This window comes from Coffea arabica, chromosome 8c, assembly GCF_036785885.1.
Source record: "Coffea arabica cultivar ET-39 chromosome 8c, Coffea Arabica ET-39 HiFi, whole genome shotgun sequence".
In the NCBI taxonomy this organism is placed as follows: Eukaryota; Viridiplantae; Streptophyta; class Magnoliopsida; order Gentianales; family Rubiaceae; genus Coffea; species Coffea arabica.
Window position 1 is genome coordinate 5,003,532 of NC_092325.1, and position 24,864 is coordinate 5,028,395.

A 24,864-nucleotide genomic window follows, 5' to 3' on the forward strand; every position below is an offset into this window, starting at 1 on the left:
ACTATTAAACTTGGCATATATAGCCTGTATCTAAATCTGCTATGAATATTAAACATCCCATATATAGCGTGTATCTAAATTTGCTAATTTATACGTTGTCAGTATATAAAAAATTTATCCTAAAGATTAACCAATTAGATTATTTTGATAAAATTTTCAAGGATCAAAACATGTCTATTAGGATAAAAAGGAAAATTTAGTCCTAGCTCAAGCCAATAAACAAGAGGTGGCAACGGGCTTGCGGAGATAGAAATAGGGCTGAGCGGGGCAACATACACCTGCCCCATGCCCCGCATATAAGAAATTATATATATTTAAATTTATATATGTATATATAATACATTTATATACACAACATAATAATTTAGTTATAATCTAATTCTTTATATTTAATAATATAATTAATAACATAATTGTGTATCTCTAATGACTAATAAATAATAATCTATTATATAATAAAGTAACTAAACTAATAGTACTATATTATCTTTTCAGACTAAACGTAAACAGAGAAATAGAATATACAAGCCTAATTGGTCCTATAACATCTCAGTTGGATATTTTAATGTCACTTTCATGGTATTGATGAGTTGCTACTTTTCTTTAGTTATTAGTATTTGCAATTCATTGAATGGTCTAAAGTTGAGTATTTGAGCATATATTGATTAAATATTTTGAGATAGAATGAATGATAAAATTGTTCCGTTGATGAGCAGATTATTAAATATGACAAGTTGATTTCTTCTCTCTTGAGACACTGCATGAGAAATGAGGTGAGAGATGGGACGGAGGACCGGAGGAGTTATTTGACAACGGGGAAGGGGACGAGGGATCCTTCTCCTGCTTCAACCCCGTCCCATTGCCATCCTTACCAATAAAATACAAATAGAAACCTCACATTTACAAATATAACAAAGTTTAATTGAAGATTTGGTCATTGAATTACAGTGTTATCCAAATTTCAGCAATCAGCTGCACAAGTTATTAGTAAACATGGACACAAATCAAAAGGTAGAGAATTTGATTACTGAATAGCAGTGTAATTTTCTTTCATAATGTAGAAGTTACTTTTGTCTTAGCGAAAGACTTCTTTGATGAAAGAAGATCTGATCTTAAGAATGTCAAGATATCTCATGGGCTGCCTTAAGGTTAAAGATGGCACAAAAGCATATGCAATTAACTAATGCTTTATTGTGCAACTCTCAACATTTTTTGGTAAAATACATTTCTAATGAAATAATGAAAACTACGACTATTATAAAGTGGTGATTTGATCAAAATTGTAATAGAAGCACCTGATTTCTGTCCTTGGAAAAGTTACACAGTTGACCATGGAAAAAGACATACAAATAAATTCAAGGAAAGTTTAACGTTTTTCTTTTTCCAATTGTTTCACTTGGCTAAAATGTTGATTACCCACTGCTTTCACTCATTCGAGTGATGACCACTGACCAAAACCTCATTCTCAAAAACAAGAATAGGCTTCAAGTTTACTTTATATTGCCAACACAATCCGCCAGAAAATTGTCTCTTCAATGATTCTGGGCTTAAAAGTTAAAACAGGTGACATCAGTCAAGTTCGCCAGAAATTAAAAAAATATGTTCACCAGAAAACCCTTGTTTGCATTGCTATATTTCTCCAAAAAAAATTTTTACGTTTTCCGTAAATACATTTCTTAACACTTTTTTACCTCACATATATTAAATCGTTATCGTATATATTTTTATAGAAACTCCAGAAAATAGTAATCCAAGGCGATAAGTTAGATAAATATAGCATGTAAAAGCATCATGGAAGCCTCTAGTCTTTCATTTTGACAAATTTCACCAATTTCTGCCCCTTATTATGTGCACTTTAGAGAGAGAGAGAGATCACCAAGTACAGAAACAAAATTCCAGTTTCTTCGAAACTGAAGTTGGACCGTAGCTTAGAGCAAAACATTTCCATTTATCATTTTTTGCACAAGACAATAGGAGGGAAAGAAGAAAGTGTGCCTATACTACCAGACTGATCACACCAAAATGGTTAATAGATGTAATTTTCAACCAAACCATGTTTACTAAAAAGAGACTGATGTATTTCATTCGGCAATTTTTTTAAAAAAACAGAATGCTCATTTGCTTGCAATAATTTTCCATTCAATTTATTCAACACCATTGAACTTGAACCAAAAAAATTAAAGTAACCACTTTTCACAATTTTGAGTCCTACGTTTCCACAATATTGAGTCCAATTCTTACAAACTGAAAAGACTTCCTTCAAAAAAAAAACATCGAAAAAGACAACGTTTTAAGGGAGCTTGAAAATATATACCGGGATTTGATGCCATAACGCACAAGAGAACCTCCAATATACACTTGCACACACAAAACAAGAATGATGAATATAAGCATATACGAATGTTAAAATGAAAAGAAAATAAAATCGTAGTTTTTTGGCACAAATTTGTAGAATATTTCCTTGGTATGGCCTTTTTTATCTCGACTACATCATATTGCTACAATATATTTTTTATAAAAACTCAAAAAGTTTGCAATCTAAGCGGGCTCTCTAAGTAGACCAAAAAATGAAAAGAGCATTGACGATAAGGAATGAAAGAAGAACAACTATGAGTTCAAAAAAACAACTGAAAATCACTAATATGTTTAAGTGATAAATACAAATATAACAATCCATAAAATTAAAGATTTGAGCCGTCATTTACTTTGTGCCTATTATATAAATTCCTATGTCACTTAGAGTAAAATTTTTCAACTAACAACATAAAGCGTTGCCCTAGTTTTTTGCCAAAACGGTTGCTCCTTGGAGGACCCGAACGTCAATGTGTAGCTTGAAATTGTTGCAAGGTTGAGTGTTCCAAACCTAACCGCCGCGAAATTTGTAACGGTAAGTTGCTGAACCATTAGTGCAAGGAAATAGCCCCACTAGTTTGATGTGTAAATTTACTTTAATGCCCTGGGGAGAGTCGGAAGAAATCAACAAAACGCTCTTGCACTCCATTTAGACGTGTATTTTATACCATAGGTTTAATTAAGAATTCTATATATACTCTATATCCTTTTTAAATTTTTTGTTCTGTCAAGAACCAGAAAAGTTCCTCATAGAAAATAGTTATAATTCACCTCGTTGATTATAAGAATTCTCATGTTTATACCTATCGTTTAGAAATACCCTGATTTTGAGCACTTTTTGAAGGTAGACTAGTTTAAAAGATTAATCATTTTTTCACATACAATAAAGCACCTGGTTGTGTTTATAGTGTTGGAAAACTGAACCATTGATGCTTAGGCTACAAATGCTTGACTCAATAGTTGTGAATTGTGACTTTGACGGTTTGAACAATGCAATAATTAACTTGCCTTCAACATCCAGCAGCTCATAATCAAAAGGGAAAAAAAATAATATTGCCCCTCATAACTTAATTATCTTAATTATGCATTAACTAGACCAGAGCATGTCAAAATTCCTCAGCAGGTAAGGCTGGGAGCTACAGACTTTGAATCTCAGGGCTGAATTTCTCTTCTGCAATGTAGTAGACAGCTAGCCTTTCAAAGGTCTGAATTTAAATCCAAATCCTTCAAGAATGGCTGATCAAAGTTGCAGCTCCAAGATCAACTTCTGCGGCAAGCCTAGCGCTAATTTTTGGTCCCAAAGCTACAACCCACAATTCATAAAGCCACCAGACTTTTATGACTTTCCTACTTTTTGACTGATGCAAGGAAGAAAACAGAAAGGGCCTAGAAATCAATAGAATTTGTTCTTGGCAAGGAGGAATTTTTCTGACATTTGGTCATCTGCAACTGGATATAGCACAACAATGATGTATATAGCTCCACAGGAGTATCAGTAACCTTAACCAGTCTTAAAAGCATATTGAATTGCTGTTACTCTTTTGGTATGGGATTCAACTTTTTACATTTTCAAATAAATTTTGTGTATTCCACTCTTTAAAATCGAAATTGAGGGAAAACAATAAGAAAAAAAAGATCAAACAGCATGAAAAACATCAACATCAACAGGCAAAGGAATGAAGAGAGAGAGAGCAAAAAAAAGGGCATGATAAAGATCGCATAGCTTCTCACTCAAATTCTTAGCTCACACCAATCAGAACAATGGACAAAATATCAGAATCCAGTTTACATTGGGTTAGCTCATATTAACCTTTTGAAACTAGCTGCTATGGTGGTTAGGCTGTGCAAGCAACTTAAACTAATCATACCAAGAAAATTAGTCTCAATAGTGATATTAATTATGGTACGGCTCAGTTCCATACTCGTAAACATTACTCAATACCTCAGCTACGTAGTGATACGCATCACTAGGCGGTTCATATTCATAGTGAAGAGGAAGAACTGCTTCCTCTTGAGATGGCTCATCTTCCTCTTCAGATGGCTCATCTTCAAGATGATGGCTGTCGTCGTCTGAAGAGGAAGAACTGCTTCTTGATGGACTCGGACTATGAGCGCGGCGTTTGTCAACTCTAAGCTCCACTGATTCAACTTCTTCAAAAGAGCGGAATATAGGATGCAAGTAAGCATCCGCCAAGAAAGACTTTAACTTGACGTCAGATTCAGAGGGGCGATCTTCTAAATCCTTATCCATCGCTTCCTAGTGATTAAAAAGAATGCTTTTATTAGTACATTAAGCAACCAACGTTTTCAAAACAAGACAATAAATGCACGACAGTTCTGCCCCTGAGCAAACTCAAATAAAGACAACAAACTGCATGCAACAGATTTCTGCATCCAAGGAGCATGAGTTTTGTGAAGCTAATCAAGCCAGTGATAGAACAGCAGAAAATGAGAGCTATATCTTGGGACTTAGGGGAACACCAAACAACCATAATCGTATTCTGTACATAATTTGGCTTTCAACAACAAACTCGGGATACAATAATTCCATCAGATGCAAAATACCATGAAAGAGTTTGATGACAGAAGGCACGTGTTCCAACAAGATCTCAGAAATTAGAGTAAGAATTAGTGTCATTTATTGAATGCAGTGATGATTTGTTCTCACCACAAGCACGATGATGCACAGAACAGAAAGTTGAAATCAGAACAAAATTATCCACTCTAAATAAAAAAAAAATGTGAAAAAGCAAGTAATAAGAACAAAATGGAGTTTCAATCAGATGACTACCACATTTCTGCATGCAGCGCCAGAAATGTACATGAAGTTAAGACAATCACAGATACTATAAAGCATAGACCAGGTATATGGCATCAACATGAAAGGTCCTAGTCAAAGTACTATAGAAACCATCAGATATGGTGCTCACCTCCAGTGGATACTTTCTGAATGCAGGTTCAAACCGATTCTTACAGTAATTGTGGAAGGCTAATGTCAATATAGGTAACACAATGATCAAAGGAGTAGAGCTTAAAGCCTCTTTGGTGCTCAGTAGACCCATCAAAAGAAGTTGAGAAATCAATAAGCTCCAAATGATACACCTATGAACATGTGGCCAAAAGGCACCAGCACTCTCATATTCTTGGTTGTACACATTGATTACCTGCGTGATGTAGCAGAGAAGAATAAAATGTAAATTTGCTGCTAAAAATATTCTGATGCCATTTAGCTATAGATTTTAATTCTAGAGGAGTTCTAATTTCAGAAATTCAACTACAACACAAAAAGAGTATGTTGTAACTAATAGAGTTTGAAAGCATTTTTACATCAATCACAACCGATGAACCAATAGAGTTTGAAAGCATTTTTATCTCAATCACAACCAATGAGAAAACAACCTAAATTCACATTATATATTAAAATCTTCACTTTAAAACCATATTTCGATTAGCAATTTTCTATATTGTTCAGAATATAAAAGATAACACATATTTGATATTCAGTATGCATTGCCCTTGTTTCATCCATGTCCAGCTTAACGATCAGTTGAAATCTCAAAAGGCATAATGTGATTTACAATCGCCCCCATTCACTTTAAAGTCTAAAACTCTTTTCAGCAACTATTGTTCTGCCTATGTCTCCAGCATAAATTAATTCATCATAGCCAGGCTCCATGAGATTTCATTCCAGAGGAAACGGATGCAAATGAGAAAGCGGAAAATAACCAGACCATATCAATTATGCATGCTAACCTGATGACGATAGACGAAGTACGCAAAGGCAAAGAATACCAATATAAAAGGAAGAAGTATTGGAGTGACCACAGCATACACCAGTCCGAGCAAGAAGTATAGTTGAAGACTTGGAAGTGTCTCAGGAAAATCTACACTCCCAGGGTCCATCGCCTTCACTCTGTCTCTTTCAGTTTTGACAATGAGCATGTTCTTAAGGTGAAATTTGACTAAAGGCTTCAACCTTAAAATCTCACTAGCAATGCCAGCCCAACCATCAACCATTATGTAGGTGATGAAAAAGGTAGCCTTCATCGGTATTGACACACCAATGGTTCTTGGAATCCTGTCAGAAGGCCCAAGCATTGTCATAATCCAAGTTTGAAACAGCAGGAAAATTTTCAGTGAAAATTGACCATATAATTTTAGGAAGACTAGTCCACAAATATGAAATCTGTAGGTAATCTCACAATCGTAATTGTATCACACAACAGCATAAGTTTCCCAATATTCATCCTAATTTTGCATGCAATGCTCCTTCTTTCTGAAGTAATCCCCAGCCATAAAAAGTAGAATTAAGACCAGAAGCTGCTGATGCAAATAGATAGTATATACTTCTAGTAAATTCTTCAATCACAATTGCTATGATAGAGATGTGTCAAATCTCACTGATACTCACACATGATCTTAACTGTTTAAACATTCATCTGGACAATATGACAATATTACACATGGGCATATTACAACAAGCCATAGAGGCTAATTTGGGTATGCAATAGTTTTGTGAAGTCATAACAGAAGATTATTGACCACTTGAACAGCTATACTATGTTGAGAGTAGAACGATAACCATACTTGAGAGGAAGCAACCAGTAAATTTTCTACTCTATAAGTTCATAAAAATGGGATGAACACCCCAAGGATAAAATCACTGAATGTCCTCTATATACATGAGAACTAAGTTTCTCTTGCTTTGTGACTCGCAAAATTGATGATACCAAAACCATATTCAGAGGTCATAGCTGATTGTAGCAATAGACGTTAATACTTTTTAAGAAACAAACAGAATAAGATTAACAAATAAGGTGAGTCAAGTTAGGTGATAAGCCGGACCAATACCAAGGTTCATAAAAACAAATCAAACACCAGAAATGGATGTCAAAATAAAACTAATATCAAGATGTTAAAGTACCAAATGCAACAAGCCTAAAAGCAAGTGATTCCATGCATGACACCAATCTAGTTGTGCAAATAAGAATAATCGGAGCAAGGTATAAAAAGCATTAGTTGTGAGATATCACGTCTGGCCATTGGAAAAAAAAAAAATCTATTTGATCATGTAGGAAACTCTAAACTAAAAAAATCTATTTGATCCTCATACTTGAAAAAGAAATAAAGAATCACAAAAGAAAGCCACAGAATGGATAGAGGATTACTGTGTAGCTGATTCGTGAAGGAATGCACGAAGTTGCTGAAAAGCTGTTCCTGCAATTATGCTTCCCAAGAACACATTAACCAACATAAAGTAATAATACTTGGCTGCTGCTTTCCTTTCTAATGTTGATTTGGCTACATATCCCTCAACTTTTGACATTATCATCAATGCTCTTGGAAGAGCAAACAAGAAGATTTTAAGTGCCAGACCAGGAAGGAAACCCTGAAGGAAAGACTTGATAAATTTCCTGCACAACATTTCCAGAACTTTCTTTGTTGAAATAAAGATGCATACACCAAGAGGACTAAAATATGGCTGGGCATTGTCTAAGAGCAAGCGACAGTAAATATGTTTTTTTAAGAATAATAAAGAAGTTTTTAGTACCATAAAACGAAATTGATAATACATGGGAAAAAAAGACAACCAATGAATCAGCACAGAAGGTCAACTTTTTAGCCCAGGCACTCCATCATCCAATGCTCTGCGTGATATTCTTGGACACCATAAATAAGATTAGAAGAAGACCAAACTTTTAGAAATGAAAGTTGCCTCTAAACAGGATTATTGAATGTTTAAAAAAATTTGCAGACAGGTTTTAGAGCAAATTTTAGAGATAAAAGTACCCAAGAATCAACAAAATGTATGAAGGGATACAAAATGATACATCCCTTTATGAAAGATATGTCAACTTCCATCAAGAATGAACTATAAAAGGAACGACAGCAAAGAAATGACAAATCTAAAGGTACATGTAATGTTGTTGATATGCAAGTCGTATCACAATACAAGGGCTTTGGTTCTACGATTTGTGTCATTTTTTAGATTCTCATTTCTGCCCTCATTAAAATGTTTTTTTTTTCGACAAAAAAAGATCTGCCAAGGATTAAACCACTAACCCATGATAACATCCAGTAAGTCCCATCCTTGCCATCTTACCAATTCTTTCTTTTTACTTTGTGCATGTATGAGGTATGCTTTTCCAACTAGAAATGCAACATATTTAACAGCACAATACAGTTAAAAGCAAATTCAGGAGAAAATATTGTTGGGAAAAAAAAAAGAGAGAAGGAAATAGAGCGAGATATATGTAAGAGACATATCAGGATGTAGATTAAAACTGAAAAACATATTATTCATATGAACTAAAATCAATTTACTGTGCAATAAATCGCATTTTTATTCGCAATTGATTACGTATTTTGAAACCAGCTTTACCAAAAAAGATCATACAAGTTACAAAATGAGAAAATTGAGTAAACTGTGCTTACAGTTCGGTCACCGGCGTAAGGAATGGAGCGACCTTCTCCAAACCCTCCAAGTTCGCCAAGGATTGCACAAATGCTATTGGTATCATGTAAAAGAAGATCAAAGCAAAGACTGCTACTGATATTATGAATCTACGAATAGTTAGAGAAACAAAGGGGATTGCAAGATTTTTCCAGTATATATCCCGGGGTTCAGGAGCCCATTTTGTTAACCACAGTGTTGGGTTCTTGCTTTGTTGTGTCTGTGCACAAACAGCTGCACCCCATCTCGAATTGAATGATACAAAGGCAGCAGGCATGATAGCTTTTGGATCCTTGAGAACTTTCTGACGCTCCATTGTCAACTAATAAGCGATACTGAGATTAGGGATAGTTGTTTGCAAAAAATGATGTTCTAAACAAGTAAGCAACTAATCTTCATTTGGAGGTGGCTACTGTAATATAAAGGAAAAAGACAAATAAAATATTATAATGATAATTGTTTTTCAAGATTTGGTTGAAGGTAACTACAGCTTACTTTTTTATCAAGCTCCTTTATTTGATGCTTATAGAAGTCAATGGAGTCATTTTTTTCTCCCCAAAGTCCAAGGAAACAATTCTGCTTAGGAGGAACACAAGAAACTATTAACAAAACATTCTGCATAGCATGTGCCATTGATATCTGACTAGTCTTATTTCAACCCAGTAAAGCATCTACCTTTCTTCTCGGTCTCTTTTCTGGGTTTCTTTCAAACTTCAGCTGGTTATAGTCCAACCAGTTTTGAAGTCTATCTCTCTTTTGGACAAGTCTTGCAAACTTGTTAGCATTATAGACAGCCTGAAGAAAGATAATCAGTACATAACATGGAACAACAAGGCATTGGTACAATGTACAATTCATTCAATACCAAAATAATACTCTTGAACATATGATATGCAAACTTCAAATAGAAGCAGATAGTTGGAGAGCATTTGATGGAATTACCATTTAAAAATAAGGCATCTCTCTGAAAGCGTGAAAGCATTGAAAACACCATATTACCTGATGACACAGATAATGTTCTGGGTGGTTTTTCCTGAAGAAGCTCTCGACGCTATCTGATGTGGAGCGACCAGAAACATGTGGTATATTCCTAACAAGAACCTGAAATATGTACATCAAAAAGAATGTAATCAAAACAAATGAAATCAAATTTATGCAAACGAAAATACAAGGAGGAAGTTAGACTAGAAAATCTGAGATAATCACTTCTGTCATTTTACTTGCAAAAGTAATACAGAAAATGCTTCCTCTTCCTAAAACCAGTCACCTAGTTAATCAAAATAGACAATGGACGGCTATGTGACATATTTTCTTGGGCTACTAAAACAGGTATGTCCAGTACTACAGGATTCAGTAACAGTATGTGTGTTATTTTTTAATGGTTGTCCCACATCATATCGGAACAGTTTGAACTAAATATGATGCTTTTGTTACATGCAATTGAGGGCCCAACAAGTTGCTAAAAATAGTGTACAATTTTGGGTCAATACAGTTGGTATCAAAGAAAATCCCGTCCAGTCTCCAGAAGGGTGATAATGCACCTACAATTGAATTGTAACAAGCACATTACATCTCTAACAGCATGTGACAGTAATGTGCCAATAGATGTTGTAAGCCAATAGTCCAAAATATTTGCATGGTTAAAGGAGCCTTTGGTCATATGCTACAGTCCACTGATTGAAGTACTTGTTCATTTCTAATTGTGCATTAACTTTCTTGTAAACAGCTTCACACATCTAAAGGAAAGTAGATAAGAATTGGAAAAAGAAAAGAAATACAAAGTCAAGATCATGAAATGGCAAAGAAATGAAGTTTAACTCACTGTGAATTGCTCAGCCCTTCTACCTTGTGAAGCCAAAAATCTTAACCTCATTGATGCTACCCGGCTATATTCCTTGTACAGCAAGTAACACGTCCAAAATGTGAACAGGTATTGCATTGATATGTGGAAAAAAAACCTGGGATTTGATCACAGAAAAAGAGTTATAACTAACATTATACCACAAAAATTCTTATATCCATGCACAAACAGCTATTATTCACCAACCTAAACCAAAATAAAAAAAAAGCATATATAGAGGTATCAATTAACTTGGGGTAAGGAAGCTTTGCTCTTGCCACTCTTTTCCTATAAAAATTTGTCAACAAAAAGGAGAAAAAAAAACTAGAATCGAACATTTCACCTAAGTTCCTTAAATTCTGCATGGGTGGGAAGCCTCTATAGCATTATATGATACAAGGAAAGAAGCTTATTACTCAGTATGATTTGTCAAATTAATCTAACAACAATTACATTCCTTTAGTAATTATACATCCATCCAATTTTGACAATTTAAAATGTGAATACAGTTTTTTTTATCAGATTCCTTCAAAAGTAGAAATCCGTGGCAATGGATGTACAACATGCTGCTAGGAGATGGAGTGGTGTCCGGAGGAACCACAATAATTGGCTATTAGCAGTTAATTGGGGTTTATCCCATAGATTTTTTTTTATTAGGCTGGATAGGATCTTCTTAGTTCTTGCTATAAGGAAAGTTGGTCTTTTTTATAATTAAGAGTACAAATGGGTGGTTTGTCAGAAAATGGAAGTTTTGGCAATTATTTGGAAAAGAAAACAGGATTTTTCAAAAGAAGGTTGAAAATTCCCGTACAGTTAAATAAATGTTTAAACTTCTTTCTATGTTTTTGTATGATTTATTATTTTAAAATAGAAGCATGCCTTAAAAATAACTGAAAAATAATCCTTGATACATTCTATGTGAATTGGATGGTAGGTTATTCAGATTAATAAAACTGAGCTGCAACTAAGGGATGCCTAACAATGAATTATTGAAGTCTTCTGCCCATAATTTTCTTAATTGTCTAACAAGAGGATATCAGATGTGGCAAAGCTGAAAAAAAAAAGGAAAATACTTACTTAATCGATTTGGAACGAACATTTGATATTGAAAGCTTATCAATGTTGCTAATGACCAAATCTTTGTTGAGGGAATATAATGTCCCATCCGATACATTCACTGGAATGAGAACCACGAGTGCTACAGCAGCCATTGGAACAAAAATCTTTAACCTGTTAAAGACAACAAAGGTTATTATCTTAAACTTCAACAAATGTCAAATTATGCAAAAGAGACATCTGTTAACTCATAATAAGACTTTTAACACGAAAGAAAAAGGAAGGGGAATAAACTCCTTAAGAAGGTGCTTAATTTAGCATGCAAATTTCATTGTCTTCAAAGTAAAAGGACAGAGTCACATCATGCCTAGCACAAACTGATGTTACCAATTTTCTTTGTACCAGTCATGATATATTGAGAGAGGAAGGACAAGAAAAAATAGCAGAAACAAAAAGGTAAAAGACTTATGGGGCAAAGAGGAGGAGGGCTAAGAGGTGGATTGAACTCGACTTTGCTTTTGGTTGGTTGCTTTTGGTTGGCACAGAGGAAAAGGAGATATGAAAGTATCTTAAATCTCTCTACCAAGCCCAATGAAAACCCTAAGCGAATTTTTGTAATATGTGAAAGGATATGAATCAGCATTCCAGGAAGTAAATTGCATAAGAGTATATCTGAGCAGCCAGTTAATCAAAGACTGCCTATGGTAGGATGGGTCAAATCAGATACCAATGGGAGCCTTGGAAGCAATATGGTATGAATAGGCACAAGCAGTTTGCCTAGAGATGAATAACATTGTCAAGGGAGATTGGGAATTCGTCAATTGCACAAGCTGAAGCCTTGGCAATCAAGTAAGACTGTCCTTTATTTGGGATCAGAAATGTGATGAAGTAGTATTCTTCCATCCAGCTTTTTGTGCTGAGAGAATCTGAGCACCACAAGGCCAAAGCTTTAAATAGAGTCAGCAATCTCTTAAAAAAGACAACAATAAATCAAAAACAGACTTGTGGAAGGAAGGCAATTGAACAGTTGACAAGTGGTAGTTTAGCTAAATCCCAGGCAAAATTTGTTTGGAAAAGATAGAATCATTCCAGATGATTATGGTGGGTCAGACTAATATGAAAGTTGCACTCCATAACAGAATATGGTAATACTAAAGGTAGTGAACCAAAAGTTTGAAAGTCAGTAACACTGCCAGCTTAAGAATAGACCCAGAATGACAGAAGATGGTGAAAAACTTAGCTTCAATCTCGTTTTGAAGACAGATTCTTTTTCACTTTATGATTTAAAACATTTCCATAACTATCAATTATAAAGATATTCAATATGGTAAAGTCAATCTGAAGCTATAAAGCATTAAGTAAATTGAGATTTCTCAAAACATGGCCTTCAGCCATTTCCTTTTCCCGATTATTCTAACTCTAATCTCATGGCTTGTGTCACTTGTACCTTTTATATTACTCAACACGGAAACAGCTCTTATGGAATTGTACTAGATCCACGTGCTCATTATCTACTGCAGGGTCAGTGATCAAATCCATATGATAGTAGAATCCTGCTAAGAGCATATACTGCTAAGATCATATAAGAGCATATACTGACTTTGTAGATCTATTTCATTATCCCAGTTAGCATGCTAAAACTGCTATTTGTGGTTCCTTAATTCAGACTGCCTTTCTTTGTATTTCTATAGGCAACAAAATTTGCAACTACAAAGACAATTCTTGAATCAAATTAATCCGAAAATTAAACCCGTAATGTTCCAATTTCATGAAAAGAATTAAAATCATGGTCTCAGAAGCAAAAACAGTAGAGGCTTACCAAGACAGGACAAGAACTTCTTCATGACAATGATGGTTAATGTTTTCAGGTCTTTAAAGCTAGCTACCATAGGCAGAGGAGAATGGCTGCACTCTAGGTGACGGTTATATGATCAAACACTTGGAAAGAATTTGTCCAGTTCAACAAAATCCAACTTGGGCAGAATAGAGCAGGCATTGCAAGGTACATTTATCCAGAGTGATTAATGAGTATTTTGACAAAAATTTTTGCCTGGAGAAACGAAACTGTGTTTCAGCAAAATCAACATTGCTGTAGGTAGATATGACATCCTGGACTTGTCCAATTATCTGCCCTCCACAAATTGATCAAAGTTTATCAACCAGATGATCATAGACAAAGAATTAAAATACTTTAAGCACTAAGGAAAAATTAATCACAACTTATCTGCTAATGATTGATAAAAACCGAAATTGGTTTTACTTGAATACCAACTCCAAAAAATCCAGTTTTATACTTTCTTTGAAAGAAACAAATGGAAAATCCTTTCACTTTCCTCAATCTTAATTGTGAGATCCTCAGAAATCTAAGTGAAGGGGGATGTATAACTCATTCTTCTAATGTCTAACAAAGGGTGTGAGATTTTCAAGGACAACCGCATAATCTTCATTACAGCAAATTGTAGTGTATGGATTTAAACTATATATCTAGTCCATAGTCCAGGCTTTTCTCAACAGCCTTTCCATTATGTGCTTATAAAACGTGCTTTTGATGAGACAAGTAGTCATGCCTAAAGTACTGAGTTCCCCGGCATCTTGTATTCCTGTGGTTGCATGGTATGCTGACTTGAAAACAGAAAGCAAATTATCTTCAATACCTCTACCGATCCATGTAATATTGCTCTATCTGCACTCTACATCTAATGCCCACTTCTGCAGTCTTAAAGACCATTCAAGAACATTAACCTACTTTGATAACCCAGGCCATTTGCAGAACTGCCCACAAATGGGAATCACTCCTTGGAAAACTGTAATTTACTTCGAGAAACCAAGGTGAAGTGAGCAACGACAGCTAGACTGCTAAAAAGAAAAATTGCAAACGGCCAAAGCGCGAGAGAAAGAGAGAGAGCCATCAGATGATACTAAAAAAAAAATCCAAGAAAAACAAAACAAAGTATAGGACAAAATCGGTTCTTTCTCGCCAAAATCTAAGAATCTGGACAAAGACAGAATTTACCAACCCCGAACACTTGATTTTTCTGAGAACTAGTCAGGATTGAAAAGTCAAAATGTTTCTCAAATACTACCATCTCAGTGTTAACTGCCCCTGATAAATACCTTTCACAAGACAGTAACAAGTATCAAAATTTTCTTCTTTTCTTGTATTTTAAACTTGACAAGCCCAAATTTATTCGCCACCAAAGCCAAATATAAAGGGAAAAGAAAAACTTAAACCAGAAGCCAAGAAAACAGCAATTTTAGTCATCTAACTTAAAACGTGGCAAAATCTATAAATTTGCAGCCCCCTAGTGTTAAGCTCTCATAAAAAGGTACAAACAACGCAATGACTAGACAAAAACGCAAAAACAAGACAATCAAATTTAAGAGTTCATTATTCAACTTTTCCATGCACTAACCAGTTAAACTATTGCAGCATCCAAGAGAAAGACCGAAATTTGTGAACAATAAGAGGCACCCAAAAGGCAAAAACCGTCAAATTATCTTAAACTACAGAAAAAGGAGAGTTTTTGAGAGTACCCCAGAAGATAAATCCTCAAGAAAACAGCAGAATCAAGACCAGCATGGTCAATAATCTCAGCCTCACTCATCTTCAGAGCTTGAGGCATCCAGTTAAGGAAAGTGAAGTAAGTTTTGAAATTGAGATTCACAAATTTCCCAACAAAACTCCCACCAGCATGCATTGGACTGCTTCTCTTCCCAGAAATGTACCATTTGGGAAAGTAAACTCTGTCATTGATTGGCTGAAGTCTCAACAAAGCAAAAGCCAACAAGAATGCAAAAGCACCAACGATGTTAAATGCTGCAGACACTGCAATATCCCCTAAAGTTGCCATTGCTCATCAAATTCTCACAAAACTCAACACATAAAAAACACACTAATGGTGAAAACACACACACACAAGAGAGACAGACAGGTGAAGAATAAAAGCTGGAATTTGAAGGAAACCTTCCAATTGAATAGTAACGAAGGAAAGAATTATATTTTCTCGCATGGGATTTAAATGTTTTTATGGAAAGTGGCCTAATGGGGCTGTGTTGCTGCTGTAATGGGCACCTTTTTCTTCACCTTTTCACGTCGAAAGTTGGGTTTCCTTTCGTAATTGTTTAATTGATGTGGGTTTTGTTTAATATTCGGTGGGTTGCTTTCAGTTCTGGTAATTAACTGAGAAAGAACTAGATGAAAATTGTGGGAGCCTTTAGGGGAATGTTTTGTTCTGCAGCTATTCTTGCTTGGCTTTGGCTTTCTTGTTGGTTTCTTGTTTTTGTTGGAGAGGCTTCTCTTCTCTTTTTGTTCCCTTTCATCCTTTATACAGTTTCAGTTTTCGACGGAAATTAGTTTAGTATTGGCACCGCAATCATGCCAAAAAGATCGCCATGACAATTGTAGCCAAAAATAATGATATAGTAAAGAAGCTAAAAAAAAAAAAATTTTTTGTAACTTTTCTTTTTTGGGTTTTTTGGCAGCATAATGGGATTATTTACTTGATTAATATTTCTTTCTACTTTTTCTATTCAAGAACTCTTAATACAAATTACAAAGTACAAACCTTTTTAATTGTAGCAGAAATACTTATAGAAATGAGGTTTCTTTATTTCTTTTTTTTGGAGAGTACTAATTTCCAAATCTAATTTTGCGTGTAAAATGAGTAACCACAAGAACTTTTCCTAAGAAAATGGTGATCCACAACTCTCCTATACCAAGAAAATAGTTCATTCTTTTGGTAAATTTCTTATTGGAAGAAATTACTCCTATAAGGAGAAATACTAATTCTTTTCATTAATTTTTATGGGTTTTTTGTCATGATACCCTTATTGTAAAAGGAAAGATTGTAGTAGCAATATTTTGTAGTGAAGTAAAACAAATGAAATAACTAATAGAATGAGTACCATGACTCTAATTTCAACATACAAAATTAGGGCACACCCTCGTGAAATACAGGAATGAAGTGTTTATAAACTATAATTTGGATAACTTTTTAGTTTGTAATCTTAGCTGGTGTGATAATCTGCAAAATTTCTTACATAGGTGAACTTTTAGTTTTTTTTTAATATTAAGAAATTAAAATTACTAGACATAACTATAACTATAAGGCACTAATGCAAAATAGAAATGTGAAGAAGTTTAGAAGTGAAAATAATACACTAATACGTAAGAATAGTGTAAATTTTGTAACAGTAACCATCTTAACCTATTAGGCTCTAATTAATTCGAAATTGAGCACTGTTGCACCGCCGAACTCCTTTTGGGAGTGAATCATCCTACGTTGTTTTCTTTGTTTACGCTACTCAAACTCAAGATTCAATTTAAGGGATATCAAGCTCCTTACTTCTTAAACGCACTTTGGATGCATAGATAATGATTAATTTGCTCTTCAAAATTACTGAAACACCCCATTCTTATAATATAATGTAAGATTTGACATTGTAAAATTACCTTTTATTTTGTTAAAGCGATTCACTGGTAAGAGCAATCACAAATATTGTTTGAACTACTTAAGGATATGAGATCCTTTAACACTTGCATATGGTGTAAAAAAGGACATTAATTTACTACCCTCAAAAGTAAGTTTTTATGTGTCAAAAAATGGATAAAGATTTCAGTTAGATACTCTACAAAAGGGTGACATAATGTTAACAAGAGCGTAAAACAACACCACTTATGTCAGGAAAGGAGATTGTGCTCATTTTGTTATATGAAAGTTTCATAGTGTCTGGTCTGGGAAATGAGAAGTTTCAACACCTGTTTCGGTTTCTGTGGCTCTGTTTTCATCTTTTGTTAGTTTAAAGTGGCTCTTTTTAATCTTTTGTTAGTTGAAAGCTGTAAAACTTCATTGTTATTCCCCAATTTGGTTTACACTAGCAGAAATATACCGTGCTTGCACACGGTGAAGAATTTATGTAATGCCCACAATGAGCATTGAAGTACTATAATTGATATTTGCAGTATGATGTGTACAAATCATGTGGTGTAGGGGAGATAATTATAAAGATGAGAAAAAGGATAAACTAACCATCATCTCAAACAACACCACCATCCAAATCAAGAATCCAAAGGTCAGTTGAAACCAATTCTTTACCATGTAACATGAAATTTGGTAACCAGCGGATTGCAAAATAATTTGGAGAACATTTGCAGGCAAAATAATTTGGTGTAATTAATAGAATTAAAGAACATTTATTACAATTAATATATTTACACATTATTTGGCTTTCTACAGGTGAGAACTTTTTTGAATTTGGATATGATTTCATAGTAATAAAGGTCACGTTTCAAAGTCACGAAATTGCATAGGCTCGACTCCTCACACTATCAGTTACCAATTTGGTCAACATGCATGGAAATGCACAAAAGGTATGTCAAAGGTATGTCAAACCTTTATTTACTGCTTGATAGAGAAACCATGAAATGAAATTAAACAAAATAGGTTAATTGACGAAAATAGTCCTGCCATGGAATGACTATCAAACTTGAGGATCTTTTTGATGCTTGTTGATTTTAATGTATTTCATGTTTTGGTGTGTGTCATGTAATAGAGAGCATCTATTGGAACAGCTTAACTTAATTTTTTTTATTAACGCATTTTTTTGTTTGATAGCTTTCTTGGTTTATGCTACAATATATTTGAATTGTATCATAGTCATATTAAGTATACCGTTCTTAATAAAAGGCATAAGTTTAAAGATAAGATGTTATTTTGGTTTTTTTAAGAAGGCTCATAAAGTTGCATCTTATATGAGAATAATGAAACGTTGAGAGTTGAAGTTGTAGATTTATTAAAAGTTTTTTATAAAAATTAAGCACGATCCTGAATGGTTGAAAATAATTCTGCAGCACGTTGTCGATAAATTGCTAAGTTAAATTGATATGGAAAAAGAATGGACAATAAAAGCTGGCATTCATATGTTTATTGAACATATAAGAAGAACAACGTTTCTTGCAGAATAAATTTAAAAGAAAGGTCTATGTTCTACCGGTTGGTGTATCAGAGAAGATGTAGAACTTATTGTACCAAGGGAATAGTTTTTCGACTCCATGTTTGTTGAAGATTAGGACAGTAGAGTAGGACTTTGATTCAGGGATAAATACTAAAGCGTCGCCGAATTGTAGTTGATGCTCAAACTTAAACTTGTTCCAATTATTTGTAAATTGTCTCTGACGCATTCCAAGAGTGACTGTTTTGTTTCCAATTCTTCAGGGTGATCAAAGAAGTTTTGTCACCATGCATGAAGAAGGATACAAACTTGGGCACTTTTTGTTGTTCATCGACAAAAAAATTATTAGTGGGAAAGAAAGTAATGACTGATAAAATAAAACAGGATATAGCCAGAGCTCACAAAATTATGCGGGTTTTGCTGAGTGAAGATCCCATAGAATGATAGCCCCTCAAAGATGTCTTGAATGAAATTCGGTTTCATTGCGGATACTACTTTATGGCATAGCATTCTTTCTTCTATATTTCGTCAGAACAAAGTTAAGTGTATGAAGGTGAGAAATAAAACAAGAAAAAGTTTTTGAAGTGTTTAAGCATGAGAAAACAAACTTTTTAGGATAATATGCCTTATATATAGGATACCAAAATAATCAGCCAAACCAGTTAAAATATCAGTTTTATATGCAATTGAGACTGAAAATTATAAGAGTGAAACTAGTTCTTAAGTCTCTTTGGTTGTCAAACAAATAGATAAAGTATAAGCTTTATAAGCAACAAATATTGAAAATTATAAGAACAGAACCAGTTCTTGAGTTCCCTTGCTTCTTGGACAGGTGGATTTACAAGGATTGCTGAATCAGACCAGATAAAAAGAGCTACTCCTATGCCAAAAAAGAGGGGAAGCAATATGTGATTTGTAAAAGGCACAAATAGAAAAGGTTAGATGTTCAAAACATATAAGTGTCAACTGTTATACTTACCATTATAATTTTCAACCTTTAGCCTTCTTCTAATAAGAACAGGATAGTTCTGAATGTCTGAAATAATCTTGGAGCATTCATTATCAATAAAAGCATTCCACATGGACAGCATAAGTGTCTGCAATTTGACATATTTGAAACAGTTCTACTGTTTATAATTTTTTGCAAAAAGGCTTTAATTTGTAATAGCATATAGTCACAATAAGCAAAAATTTAGGTTTCTTACACTTCATTAACAATGACAAGCTTCTGGACTCATGATTCCTTTGAATTTTTCGTGATAATTTTTTCATCCAACGCAGCAATAACAATTCCCATAATATCTAGTGAGAGGAACTTTAAATATAAGCATAATAGCATATAATAACAATGTACATCAGTTATGGTTGAAAAGAAAGATAGTTACCAACAGAAATGTCCTTTTGATCCATGTACTGTGCCAAGTCCTTAAACTTGGTATACGTAAACTTTACAGCTATAACATCCTCTTCGTCTACAATCTCTTCAATAATTGTTTGACTAGTGATTATCCATTGCTTTGCAATTTCAGTGGTTCTAAAGTCATCAGGGATCTTTTTCACCTGAGCATTAGAGATGAGGTACTTTTTGTAAACCTCTATTTTGGGGCTCATTATAGGAATATCGGCATTGAAGACGATTCCTTCAACCTTTGAGCCCTGGAAAATAATTATCATGCCGGTGGACAAATGAGTACTATATATACTTCTAAGTTTAGCAGATAGCATTTTGAATATAAAAAAGTTGAATTGCAATAAACACCTCAGAATCAATGAAGATAAATTTTTGTTTCTTAGTTGGTGTGCTAATTGATGAGGTAACTTGCTATTTTTCTTGGACAGTGACTTTTGCTGTCCACTTCTCCATTCCAACCTCAACATCATTGATAGGCAATATAGTGGCCATTCTATACTCATTAGCAATAATAAAACTATATAAGCAAGAAATTTCTGTTTGCAAGGCAAAAGAAAGGTATAAACTTTGAAAACAAGATATAACAACATTTAAATGGCAAGATACCTATGAAGAGTGCAAATGATCAATTAGACAACTGCAATATTTCATCAAACACAATATTTCTTGTTTTGCAGTCAGTTTTAACTTTAACAGAAGTTCGTGGAAGTATGAGAACTTTAACTGCAGCAGCAGTTTTTGCTCTAGAGAGTGCAGCGTATAATTGTCCATGAGAAAAAATCAGTGCTTTTAGATATACATCAACATAGTCAAGAGTTTGGCCCTGAGCCTTGTTAATCATGATTGCAAAACAAAGGCGAACTGGAAGTTGTGTTCTGATGAAGGGAACTGGAAATTGTCATTGCAAGAGTTTCACATTTTTATCCTTCGCATTTTTATCCATGGTATGATATGACACAAGACTTGCGAGAAAACTACATAAATGGCTCACAGATATTTCCAACTGCAAAGTAGGCACATTAGACAGGAAGTAAAAATAGAAGAAGATAGCACATCACATACATAAAATGGAGAACAAAGTAGCTAATAATTGTTTGATCAAAGGAGAAGAACATATGAATGAACTATTAAAGATTATGTTTCAATTTAAATAAAAAAAATTAAGTACCTTTTGCTGCAGCAAGAAAAAAATAAGCAGAAGCCCGTATTAAGCAAAACCTGGAGGAAATTAAGAGGGCCATGCAAAAATGGATAATAGGAAAATGTCATTTTCAGATAGGAATATAAAAAAAAAGCAATAAATGACACTAAACTTCAAAGGGTATATACATAAAATGGAGAACAAAGTAGCCAATAATTGTTTGATCAAAAGAGAAGAACAGAGATGAATGAACTATTAAAGATAATGCTTCAATTCCAATAAGAAAAGCAAGTACCTCTTCTCGCAGCAAGAAAAATAAGCAGCAGCTCGTAGCCAGCAAAACCTAGGGAAAATTAAGAGGGCCATGCAAAAATGGATAATAGGAAAATGTCATTTTCAAATAGGAATAAAAATAAAAAAGGAATAGCAATAAATGTCACTAAATTGCAAAGCGTAGAAACAACAGTATTAAATAATGAATATGACCAAGAAAGCACACGAAGCATACAAACGCGGGAGAAAAAATAGGAGAAAAGAGTCTCTAACAAAAGCAAAAGCAATGTGTCAGCAGGAAAGCTGATAAAAAACAACATAGGCAACAAAAGATTCGGGCAAAAGGAAAGTAAAAAATCGAACTTTAAACAATAAGAGACAACAATGCAATGAAAATGGAAAATGATAGATCAAAGAGAATCATAAAACAAAAAAATTGCAAAAGGAATATTAATAATAGTAACAAGTAGAAAAAAAGCAGTAAGCATGGGAAGTAGAAGAAGAATATGATAAAGAAAGTAATCACAAGGGGGAAAATATAAAAACTATTATAAGAACAGGGGGAGGGAAAGTAGAGCATCACTTATAGTAGATGTAATAGCAAACAGTAGAAAACACCAATAACAGTGATTGAAGAAAGATGCACAACGAAACAGAGGGGAGGAAAAGCTTGAGGAAGAAGAAGCGGAAGCAATACATAAAACGAAGCAAAAGAAGAAAAGCAAGCTGAAATGCAAGGGAAAGAAATTACATAATTACCTGGCTTCTATTCAGCGCATGAAAACCCGGGAAAGCATGTTTAAAGATGTGCAAATCTGGCATGGAGACGCCAACATTTAATGAATTGCAGATTGTGTAGGGTGAGAGGTGAATCCACCGACCAATAGAAAGAATGGGCAAAGGTCTGCTTATATTTTGTATAGCTTGATGATGATGATGAAAGAAGCAAATAGTGGATAGTGACCAATCTAAATTGAGGGGGGGGGGGAAAGATTAGAAGATGGGCAGTGCAGGGGTATGATAATGATAACGGAGCAAAAGGCAGCAACCCACTTAAGATGTCATTTCCAACACACAGTCCCACGTGATTTCCGCATGAGGAGGACGAAAGACCAACAAGCAATTTAAGTACCATTCCCACTTTATATATAAAGTTCTTTAGTATACAATACTTCCAAAGTTAAAAAAGAGCTTTATGATCTTTAAGCATTTTATGATCATTCAAGAATCCAAATTTGTGACGGGCGCCTACATGCCCCTTTTGCCAAACAATGCATTTCCAATATTCTATTCTTGAACAGGAAAAAAGAAGCTTTTTGGATTGGTCTATCCTAATTCTGCTCTTTTTTTTTTTAACCCACCCATCCCTCCCCACACTTCTTCGATCCTCAATTGTCAGGTATAGGATTTGAATCTTGGACTGGATAATAAAGAAAACTCTAAGGGCCTTTCTTGACCGTTGTGTTTTGAAACTCGGATCAGATTTGATCAGTTCAATAGGTTGAAATGGGAATCGCATAAACATCTAGTCCGAGTTGTCATAAAAAACCATCAAACAAAAACTCGGTCAAATCCAATCAAAAATCAGGTTTGATTGGAAACCGAAAGAACCACTTGAAACCGAGGTTTTTTTTCCCATCTTTTCCATTTTTACCTTTTTTGATTCTTTCTTTTAACTATTCTCAAATCTTGTCACATATCCTACCATAAATCTCTCTCAAACAACTCCACTGGAAGATCTAAGTTCAAAAAGGGATAAACACATTAAAAAAAAGTAAGTAAAAAATTCACCAAGAAACATTTTATCAATTTTATGATTTGACCCCTAGAGTAATAGAAAATTATTATTACACCTAGAAACATTTTATAACTTATAGAATTCTTGTATTTCTTTTCAAATAAGCCCTCCAATTTGGTTCTAAACTTGTTGAATATGCATTAAATTGTATATTGCATAAATTGCTACTTAATTATGCCACCTTATTTTCTTGTAAGGTATCTTAACATCAGACATACATTGAACCTACCTTTTTAGTATTACTATATTTTTAAAAATTTTACATAATATATTAATTTTTAAAATTAAATATATGTATGATATCATGATGATGTCATTCTCTTCTTGGAACCCATTGACCCTGACCCATGACCTCGACCGAGTTGATGGCCAGTTTGAGTTTTAAAACATTGGCTGATCATTGAAAATTTTGAATTTCTTTTTGCATAAATTTCGTCACTGATCTTCTTCTCAAATTAACGTTAGGAAACGCCCTTCCAATAATTATAAAAACTAATTTTATCTGAATGCATTTTTAAGTATGTATCAATAGCTATTGTCTTTCCATTTACTGTTAATACACGTTGCATCCTTCTGGTTTTGTTTCATGTTAAGTTACCTGAAAAAATTTCTGTACTTTATGTGAATTAAAGAAGCAAAAGTTTGTTAGTGAAAAAAAGAAACTAGTAATCTCAGATTTTCTTTTTTCTTTTCTTTTGTATTCAAACCCGTGTGATAATCCCTCACAACAATAGAAAACCGTTTGATTGCTCTATTCACTTACTTGATATGTACAACATCATCATTTTCTTCGTACTACATTTTTCAAGATTGAGCTCATCAGTTTTCCTAAATCTTCACTAAGTAGCATCATTTGTAGACTGCAGGAGTCTTGGACAACCCAAAATGGTAGGCTGCAAAGAGAAATCTTAATCCATCAAAATTAATGATCTTACTATACATAAAAGGAGAAAAACTCGTTTTGGTATAAATAAAATGTGTCACTTTATATTAGAGCAAAAATACCCTTTAAAATTAGTTTTCAAACTATTCACATCCTCTCTTTTTCTCTACCATAATTTTAAGTACAAGAACCTCCCCAAAAAAGAAAAAGGTTTTAATTATATATTCTTCAAATAAACACGTACGTGTTTAGCATCATATGTAATAACTTAATGTAAGACAAAAAGCATAATTATACATTTTTTTAAAAAAATAAACACACATGTAAGGTGTCAAAAGCACTAGTAAGAGAGAATAAAAAATCCACTACACTCTTGCGGATTTGTTCGGTGATCAATGGCTTTGTTTATTCAACATTGGGGAGCGAGGCATGTGACTCAGCCAAATTACTGGAGGAATAACAGAGAAAATGATTGAGCTGTCGGCAATATATACTTGTCTGTTTACTGTTTGTACTTCAATAGAGCACGACAATGAGAAGAAAATGATTGATTTTTGTTTGTAGTTCAACCTTAAACTTTCTTAATTGTAAAGATAGTTGCTACGAAGAAGTCCTGAACATGTTGAGTTTTTTTTAATGAGGAAATTTTATATATATTGACAATATGTGCATAATACATAAGTAAATTTTGAATTTTAAATTTAA

At 33.9% G+C, this 24,864-nt stretch overlaps 1 protein-coding gene across 1 annotated transcript; it reads right to left on the reverse strand.

The window, feature by feature from the left end:
• Positions 1 to 4,058: 4,058 nt before the first annotated feature.
• LOC113705610 (CSC1-like protein At1g32090) lies at positions 4,059 to 15,975 on the reverse strand. Its single transcript, XM_027227520.2, has 11 exons — positions 15,237 to 15,975; positions 11,724 to 11,876; positions 10,629 to 10,764; positions 9,806 to 9,907; positions 9,482 to 9,601; positions 9,302 to 9,382; positions 8,788 to 9,128; positions 7,521 to 7,766; positions 6,106 to 6,430; positions 5,283 to 5,516; positions 4,059 to 4,609 (listed from the first exon to the last, which is right to left on the reverse strand). The coding sequence occupies exons 1-11, from the start codon at positions 15,551 to 15,553 to the stop codon at positions 4,247 to 4,249; spliced, it is 2,418 nt and encodes an 805-aa protein (XP_027083321.1). The 5' UTR covers positions 15,554 to 15,975; the 3' UTR covers positions 4,059 to 4,246.
• Positions 15,976 to 24,864: the final 8,889 nt, after the last annotated feature.